The sequence below is a fragment of the Anguilla rostrata genome, chromosome 6 (assembly GCF_018555375.3).
Source record: "Anguilla rostrata isolate EN2019 chromosome 6, ASM1855537v3, whole genome shotgun sequence".
NCBI classification, from domain to species: domain Eukaryota; kingdom Metazoa; phylum Chordata; class Actinopteri; order Anguilliformes; family Anguillidae; genus Anguilla; species Anguilla rostrata.
This window is the reverse complement of record NC_057938.1, coordinates 48459443-48468813: the sequence shown is the minus strand read 5'-3', so window position 1 is coordinate 48468813 and position 9371 is coordinate 48459443. Positions and strand designations below refer to the sequence as shown.

The window sequence follows — 9371 nt, the reverse complement described above, 5'->3', positions numbered from 1 at the left end:
GTTTATGGATTGTAGTTCCCTTCCCAAAATACAAAGAGAACATTCATGATACTCAGTTTAGAATCTGAACAGTGACATGCAACTCAATGTGCAATCAAGGCTGAACGGCAGGTATATTTGCCACCTGTACCTTAACTCCATTCTTTAAAAAATAAATATACACAGAAGAGAGCAATCATACCACGAGCCAGAAAGCATTCTGTGTGAATTCCATATTGGAGTTTCTCTGGTTCTTGTGCGTTGTCTTTGAAATACAGTATGTAGACACAAGCCCGCCACCTGCTGGTTCTCCAGATTATTCTGTAATACTATCTGATGTGGCGTACATTTCTAGAGTACATATATACTGTGATGTAGCCCCTCTCTCTGGCACTCAGCCCCATTGGCGGAGGGCTTTCAAGTAACACACACATCAAGGTTGTACTATAACCTTTGGTCTCGAAACCAAAATTCTCCTTCCTTCAACATTATGGGAAATACTGTATAGGGATAATTTGCAATGTGTACGCATAAACCAATATAGCTGCACGATGACGTAAAGTGACGTATGGTTACTGCTGCTACTGGTGACAGCCATTCTGAAGCCAAAGAGAATGGTGAGCAAAAATAATTTAAAAAAATAAATAATTCCATAACAAATATGGAGGTAAAACAGCTGGCTCTGCCGCCTCGGTTCTCGCCCAACAAAAGCGCTAGAGCTGCGATCGAGGCGAACCGACCGTACTTCCCTTTTTCTTGAAACAAACACTGAAGTAAATAAAAAACAAAAAAAAACAAAGCTTGCCTCATCACAAAAAAAGTGCAGAAGCCGGGAGGCGGGTTGGTGGGAGGCGGGTTGGTGGGACGTAGTGGGCGGAGTTAGGCGGTGTTTTTGGCCCTCTTGGCCATGTCCACCCTGGCCAGGGGCCTCTTGAGGGCCCACTTGTCGTGTCGCGGGGCCTCGGGCCCCTCGGCCTCGGAGTCGCTGCTGGAGCTGCCGCCGCTGCCGCTGCTGCTGCTGCTGTTGCTGTCGCTGCTGCTGAAGTCGTAGCAGTCCTTCTCCCGCCTCTCCTGCTTCCGCTTGCCGTCCTCCTGCCCCGCCTTCGTCCTCAGGACGGAGATCAGGCCGCTCCGCTTCTTGTCCCGCCAGCCCTTGAACCCCGGGGTGAAGCGGAGGGACGGGCTCTGGGCGGGGCAGCTCTGAGCGCTGCTCCCCTTGGTCTTGCCCTTCAGGAGCTTCTCAAAGCTCTTGGACGCTTTTGAACTCACGATGAACCAGTCCTGATTGAAAAAAAGTATATATACAAAAATAGCATATTAGTTTGAGGGGCGGCACGGTGGTGCAGGTGATGGGTCTGAATCCCAGTCTAGGCCTTCCTGGGTGGAGTTTGCATGTTCTCACCGTGTCCGTGTGAGTTTCCTCCAGGTACTCCGGTTTCCTCCCACAGTCCAAATATATGCAGGTAGGCTAATTGGGGACCCTAAATTGCCCATAGGTATGAGTGTGTGAGTGAATGGTGATTGAATGGTGTGTGTGCTCTGTGATAGATTGGCAAGCTGTCCAGGGTGTATTCCTGCCTCTCGCCCAATGCATTCTGGGATAGGCTCCAGCCCCAGCCCCCACCCGCGACACTGCCCAGGATCAGCGTGTATAGATAACAGATGAATGGATGGACAAACACAATGCCACACATGCCAGTCTAAAACACAAGCAACAACAGGCTCCCTTACCTGTGCGTGGATCGAGTTGATGTGATACTTCACCCCACTCTCGGAGCTGAACTCTTTATCACATATCAGGCATTTGTACTTTCCTGCTTCGAAGTCACCCTGGCGAGAGAAGAGGAATCGCACTTCAACAGGAAATTCAAAAGGAAACTAACCCAACTGCTCAGACAATATCAGAATGAAAGCACTTACATGAAGTGCTGTGTCATGCGCGTTTGTTCTCAAGTTAGCTGTGAATGTATTCAAACGTACAGTGCAACAGAGGGGGATGACAATACATACCCTTGAACAGAGTCCAAGGTGAGCTTTCAGACCAGACACACTGGTGTAGACTGAATCGCAACCCTGCGGAAAATACATAAAACTGAATGAAGAATAATGGCTTGACAAAATGACCAGCACACACATTATAAGAAAAAAAAAACAAGCAAAATAAAATGGTGGAAGAAAAATTACTATGTGAATGACAATAAAACTACATACATGACAACAAAAAATTTATTGACAATAAAACTATATGCAACTGCATATGGTCTTCACATCTATATTCAGATCAAGTATTGAATGAAGGAAGTCCCGAATTGGCTTCACCTGGTTTGGACATTGTACTTTTCTCTGCAGCTTAACTTCATTTTTCCATTTCCGCAGGACCTCTTGGCTGAATGCAGGGAGCCCTGGTCGGGCGTACTTCAACTTGGGGGGGGGGGGGGGGCATTGGGGATGAGGGGGGAGGAAACCCACAGTCAATAACTGGGAATACTGATGAGCAACTCTTGAGATGCCCCAGGCCCAAAGTAACACAAACAGACTCTATGGGACTGGCAACCAACCTTGTTCCTGGAAATCTACCATCCTGTATGGTTTTCATTTCCACCCTAATTTTAACACCTGCCTCTACTAATTAAGCAGCTGAGCAAGATCTCCAGATCTCTAGAATGAGGTGCGCTTCATTGGGGCTGACACAAAAACCTACAGGATGGCAGATCTCCAGGAACAGAGTTGGTTACCACTGCTCTGTGGAGAGTCATCGTCCATTTTGGCCAAGGGTGTTCATCTTGTGAGGTTCAAAAGCAGTGCTAACCCATTCATTTGCCTTTTGACATTTCCACACTTCGAGCTGTTTGTTATGATAACGTGATCCTTGCCATCATAATGAAAAATGAAAGATAGCATACAATAAGATTTTAATGTGGAACACCAATAAGTCCAAGCACAGCTATGTATAACAGATACATACATTTCCTGTTTCTCAATGCTGGTTTCCACGGCAACCTTAAGCTTAAGTCAGACACCCTATGTGTTTTTTTGGGGCAGTGGGCGGCGCTCACTTTCTTGTCGTCCGGGACCAGGTCCTGCTGCACCTTCCTCTTGGGCCACTCCTTGAGGAGCTCCTCGCTGGCGATCTCCTGCAGGTGGAAGACCGCCACCTGGGCGGACGTCCTCTTCAGCCGGCCGCTGGGGGTCCGCTCCGGGTCAGGCTCCGCGGGGGGCTTGGGCTCCTCGTCGTCGCTCTTCGGGGGCGTCTGAGGAGAAACGCCGCTATGACCCAGGACTCCGGTGCCGCTGAGGACCTAAACTGGTTTTTTTTTTTTTTTCAAACTGTCACGCTAAGGCTTGTGTAACGTGTCAATGGAAACTGTAGGACACTTCTGAGTATGAAATGAGTTCTTTATAGCAGGCGCGTACAGTATTTTTCTGATTGACGAAGGGTACGGGATATAGAATTATGAGACTGGCTCAGCCCAAAGGAAACCAAAGCTGAACATATGATTAAAATCTAATATTTAAAGAAATTCAGATGAAATCCAACCAGGAACCCATACTGGATAGAACACTGCAAGATCCACCAAAGCTGTGTCCAAATCAGCACACTCGCCTACTGTTGAGTATACAAGTCATATTAAAGTTACATACAACTTGTATACTCAGTAATAGGCAAGTGCACCGATGCGGACACAACCCAAATCAAATGTTACAACCAATCCAGAGACTCCACCATTGATGACTCACTGGGCCGTGCTCAGATTTGAGGTGGTACTCCAGCCCCGCCCTGGACTTGTAGGCCTTCCCACAATGCCTGCAGTTGAGCAGGAGCTTCTTCAGCTCCGCCTCCTCCTTCCCACACTTCCTGGTGTGGTACAGGTAGCCCATGACGCTGGTGAAGCTGCCACTACAGCCCTGAGAACACACGGTCACACGGCACAACGTAGGTTTCTCCCACCGTTCAAACGACTCCCATTAAAAGTGAAGGAATCCCCCCCGTGAAGTGCTGAGGGGGGAAAGACGTACCCGTACCTCTTTTGAGCATTTTAATTTGCCCATTCTTTTCAGCACCTTCCTGAGTTTCTCCTTCACCAGCTGACCGTCCGCTTCATTCCCGTCCTCTGGTGTGGGCTAGTCGGAAGCAAAGAAGAAGCTCTAACATCAACACAGACGACTGGCAGAGTGCAACCTGAAGGCAGTTTCCAGTGGTTTTTACCAGGTTATTGTGATCGGCCATGAGGTGATACTTCATGCCAGTTGAAGACTTCAGTTGTTTCCCACAGTGGTTACATGTGAAGGGATTCTAGAATGCACAGAGAAAACATACATCAACAAATTGATTAGATTTTAGTACACAATACACTGTAAACACACAAAGTCTATAGCAGGACTGCCAAACACTGTTCCTGGAGATCTATCGTCCAGTAGGTTTTCACTCCAACCCCAACAAAGTGCACCTCATTCAACAGCTAGAGATATAATTGAGCGGCTATTTAGTAGAATCAGGTGTGCCAAATTCAGGTTTAAATAAAACCCTACAGGAGGGGAACAGGGTTGGGTAGCCCAGGTCTAGAGTCTGATAATCACCGTGATCATTGCTAGATCCATGACATTTTTTGTTTTGAAGGAAAGACTCTTTAAATATTCACTCCACACTCCCATATCTCATTCAAACATTTTACGAGGATGCACTAGACAAACAAAACATTTAAATTAAGCTATAAGATATGATCAGATAAGTAAATAGGCTACCGTGTTGCATGTCATTGCACACACCACTTTGCAGTTCGTCATGTGTTTCTTCAACCCCTCAACGGTTTTCCGACTGACGGTTTTGCAGTTGGGGCACGTGACTCGTCCTTTATCCGCGATCTGCAGGTTCCACGTCTCCTCCTGACTCCCTGCCCGAAGAACGTGATATTATTTTCACCTGTACCCACGCCTGAGCCCCAACCACCACACCACCGGCACCTCAACACATCTCACTGTCCGCTGTCATAGGAGAATTTCTTCCTTTTGTCTGTCCCATCCTAAACAGTGAATGTGTTCCTTCCCTGGGGAAACCAGACCCCAAAGCTGGTGTGGTGACAGGGCAGAAGAGCCTCTTGGAGTCTGATGTTCAACAGGATCAATGGGCAAAGAAAGCCACTTCTAAGCTTCTACTGCTCTGCTTTTTTTCAGTTCTCCTGCTATTTGCTCTTTGGGAGCAACGCCATCCATTTTGGCAAGTTTGCAAGACGAGTCACCGTCACTATCGATAGAGATGGCTCTCCAGCGCCCTCTATCTGCAGTGTAGGAAAAAAGCGAATCAGGTTTTACGTTTCCCACCTGAAATGTGGCTCGAGGGGCCCTTCTTTATCGCTGATCCTTTCCTTTTCTGCTCGCCCACTTCCACGGCTCGTTCACTGCTCTGACTCTGCTCCACAGCAACTTGAACAATGTCAGACAAAAAGGTATGCTGTTAGTTATGCGAAGGGAGGGAGGGAGGGAGAGGAAAGAGAGAGGAAAGAAAGAGAGAGCCATAGGTACCTGACTGCTTTATGCCCTTTGCTTCCTTGGAGGGCTTCTTGTCTTCCATTCTCTGTTTCTTCTTGGCCACAGCATCTGGGTGAAAACAATATCATTGGTGAGAATTGCGTTGTGGGAACTGCAGTTTTATTTTGAAGGGATGAGTACTGTATTATATGGGACCTCAATGACTAAATGAGAATGGAAAGCTGCAGGGTTAAGACTAAATTTTGACTGTGGCCAGCAGCTCCATAGCTCCAATTGAGCCACCCAAAGCATGGTAGGATTCAGCTTGATAGGGGTCTTTGTTTCATCCCAATCTAGCGACCCCCTGCTGGTTGACCGGTGCCAATGCCAAAGCCACATATGAGAAGTCTTCCTCCCACTCCACTCTATACAAGCCTGGTTTTGGGCTGTGGTGTGAAAAGAAGGAGCTGGCAACAGCTGGCTGTTTCAGAGGGGCAACTGTCAACACTCTCTCGAATCGCAGGAATCTCGAATTCTATCCCATGTCTATGCCGCAGTATAGTATAATACGAAAGGCACTGGGCTTGTAACTGAAAAGTTGCAGGTTTGATTCCCAGGTAGGATGCTGCCACTGTATGTACTCATGAGCAAGGCACTTAACCTGATTTCCTTCAATATCCAGCAGTATAAATGGATTCTGTTGTTTAAATTTTTTTTTTTTTTTTTAAGTCAAGTCATTTGCTCTGGATAAGAGTGTTGGCTAAATGTAATGTAATAACCCTACGCCTCCCTTTACTGCAGTCTACAGAATTTGTACATTTTAAATATATAAGCTTTTTACCTTTCCCCTTCCGTCTGTTTGAGCTGGGTCCTTCACCCATGACCTCCGGGCAGGAGGCTGGCTTCCTAGACGGGCAGGTCAGCTCCTCGCTGCCATTGGCCAGCCCGGAGGAGGCTGCCGAGGAGCAGGACGAATCGCTGGCCGAATCGTCCGCGTGACCCCGCGGGGCCCTCAGGACGCCCTGAATGCTGGAGACACGCGGGAGACCCAGGTGAGGCGACGAGCCTGCCCCTCGTACCTTAACAAATCGTCCATGGAAAGCACACACACGCACGCACACACACGCGCACACACGCATACACACACACGTGCGCACACGCACACACACACAGCAAACGAGAAGGGCTGGCTGCACACACAGCCCAGGGTGTGCTGCTATTGCACCCTTGAGAAGGGGGCCGTATGAATGGACTGCATGTATAAATTTAATCTGTGTGAGTCACTCTGGATAAGATTTTTTCTGATTTTTAAAAACGATAAGTTGACATTTTACTTTCCCAAAAGGCCTAAGTCACTCAGAGTTGGTTAAGAATATTGTATTGTGGGATCGGTAAGGATTAAAGCATTATGAACTCTCAATAGAAAACAAAACAAAGAGAGCTACCACCCACACATGCTGAATAATCGAGGTTTGGTCTACACAATGGATTTTAGAGATTCCAGTAATTTCATAACAGAAACACTGTATGTCGAAGGATGACAACCTCAGAATCCTTTACTGCAGCAACACCATGAAAATGACCTCATACCGCATCAGCAGATGACTGGAAGCCGGAAAGGTGGTATCAGTCGGCGAAATGCGAAACCGCAGAAAGTATTTTTCACTTGCCTGTTTCTTCCGTATGTCCTCTTTATCTTCAGAGGCTTCCGGTGCTGCTCCTCCACACGCTGAAATGTGAGAGCAGGAAGGAATAAAGCAACGTCATACGGTAGCGCCATCTCCCACCCACCACTACAGCACCTCCAGGTGTTTTCAAACACTGGCGCCTTACAAAGACTCAGAGGCCCGACTGACCACAGGAGTCTCTCTCGCAGGGTAAGACAGGGACAACCCTGCAGCAAGAAGCTCTTCCTCCCTGAATGTCACTAGAGTCAACTATGTGCCACCACCCTGAAGCATTTTAACCTCCCATTGTTAATTAATATAGAGGCTAGAATGCAAAAATCTTTCAACCAGATCGCCTAAATTAAATGAAACTGTAAGCAACGGCAGACAGAACGGGTGGAAAATGAAATTAACAGAATATTTTTCCACTCTCAAAAAAGACAAAACACTAAGAAATGACATTAACCTCTCATCTTAACACACTGGCCAGGCAACAGAGCTCGCAAAGCAATTGCGCCCGCAATTAACGTGACTTTCGTTGCCCCCTGACACCGTTTATCATACATACCAATAACACACAATGTACTGCCCGTCACCAGTGTTGTACTTTGTCGGAGGTGTTTTTAATCTGTCCTTACCCTGGAATTTTTGTCTCCACTTGATTTACCGCCTGCCACCAACACCTCAGAAGCTCCTGAAGCAGGTAAGGACAGTATCACCACATCATTACATCCAAAGCGCATTATATATGGTAACCAAAGCAACATGGCTGTTTTTTTTCTTCTGAAAACAAAACAGGATGGTTGTGTCAGATTAAGAAAACTGTGTTTTTCACCTTGTGCCTTGCCTTTCTGTTTTGGCCTTGATGCCTTCCTCTTCCTGGTCACATTAGGGGCTGACACGGTCTTCATTTTCTGATCCATGTTACACCTGGAAAGCTAATGCTTGGACAACATAACACACAATATTACAGGGTTATCATTTGGATTCTTGAATCTTCACAATGCTTGATAATTTATTCCACAGGGGATGTGCAGAATGACATTTATAGGACGTAGTATTTATTCTCAGACTCTCAAACTCTCCCTCTCATCTGGCTTTCAACGAGGGTTCCACATATCCCAAAAACGCAGGTGCTATTTTATTATTATTCTGTTAAGATCTCATCTGTGTAGTGCTCTTATACTTACAGTGCTGCTGTTGAGAGCATTCTACAGAAAATTACGGGACGCAATTTCTTAAACGACAATTGCTGGGACAACAGGTGGCAAAATCAATCAGATCGATGCATACTTCAGACAAAATAAATGTATGCGGAACACTTTACGCAATAAAAGAAATTCGCCTTTTTACATCATATTGACCCCACATTCAATACGCAACGGTGAAACACGTTAAAAGGACCTTGCGTTCATCAACCCCTAGAGCTCAATCGGACACAACTAGTTCTATGCACACATTAACCCAAATGTAATATGATCTCCTGGGTGATGACTGATTGTCAGTGCAGCAGCGCAGCAGCGTTGTAGTAGCGTGTCAGCTACAGAGCCACCATCATTGTCTGCAAATAGGCTCGAAATAAAGACACGCTTTAATACCACGGTTGAAACGAACAGAATTTGCGGTCTACTCAAACAGCGGAGTGCATTTTCATCGCGCACGCAATAGATTTTTCCATGCACGAAAACCTGCGATTGTTGGTTACACGTTACATTCGTTAGATTTGTGGTCTGTCTGGCCACCAATACTGTACCTTTCACTGCTTTTAGAAGGACTACGCTTCCTCTCCTCTTGATGTTTAGCCTTTTTCGTCAGCTTACATTAGCTCAGTGGGACTCTTGGAACACATAATTTTGCTCGGTAAAAGGGACCGCAATATGCGATCACTATAAATCTGCATCAAATGCACTTGTACGCCGCACTGTTGAGACAAACACTTGAATACACCATATTACCATCCCCACCGCGAGATGACTTCATTCTCGAAACGCCCTCTATTCCGCAACAGCAAATGAGATAAACTTCTCATTCACCACCACTGCAGGAGGCGGTTCCATGAGACTGACCAGTGAGAATTGGGTATTCTAACAGCGCAGAAAATACAGATGACGGGATATGGAAACAGATGCCCCTGTCTTAACCCTATCTACGTCCCCATTCTGATCCGGGGGTCTGCTCTTTGTCCTCGAGCGCACACGGTTAGCGGACCAATAGTTGCAAAGATGCCTAATTATACCAAGCAGTGATTATGCATTTTGC

General features: G+C 46.6%; 1 protein-coding gene across 3 annotated transcripts; it reads right to left on the bottom strand.

The window, feature by feature from the left end:
* Positions 1-718: 718 nt before the first annotated feature.
* znf512 (zinc finger protein 512) lies at positions 719-9195 on the bottom strand. 3 transcript variants are annotated; one of them, XM_064340203.1, is made up of 15 exons: positions 8866-9195; positions 7948-8056; positions 7751-7806; positions 6287-7174; positions 5500-5574; positions 5299-5400; positions 4747-4871; positions 4187-4273; positions 4003-4101; positions 3718-3885; positions 3036-3230; positions 2299-2400; positions 1990-2052; positions 1711-1809; positions 719-1260 (listed from the first exon to the last, which is right to left on the bottom strand). In XM_064340203.1, exons 4-15 carry the CDS (start codon positions 6582-6584, stop codon positions 859-861), a joined length of 1815 nt encoding a protein of 604 aa, XP_064196273.1. In that variant the 5' UTR covers positions 6585-7174; positions 7751-7806; positions 7948-8056; positions 8866-9195; the 3' UTR covers positions 719-858. The 3 variants fall into 3 exon arrangements, with proteins under 3 accessions (XP_064196273.1, XP_064196271.1, XP_064196272.1); XM_064340201.1 differs by having other exon boundaries at positions 4723-4871; positions 8866-9188; XM_064340202.1 differs by having other exon boundaries at positions 4723-4871; positions 7948-8050; positions 8866-9188.
* Positions 9196-9371: the final 176 nt, after the last annotated feature.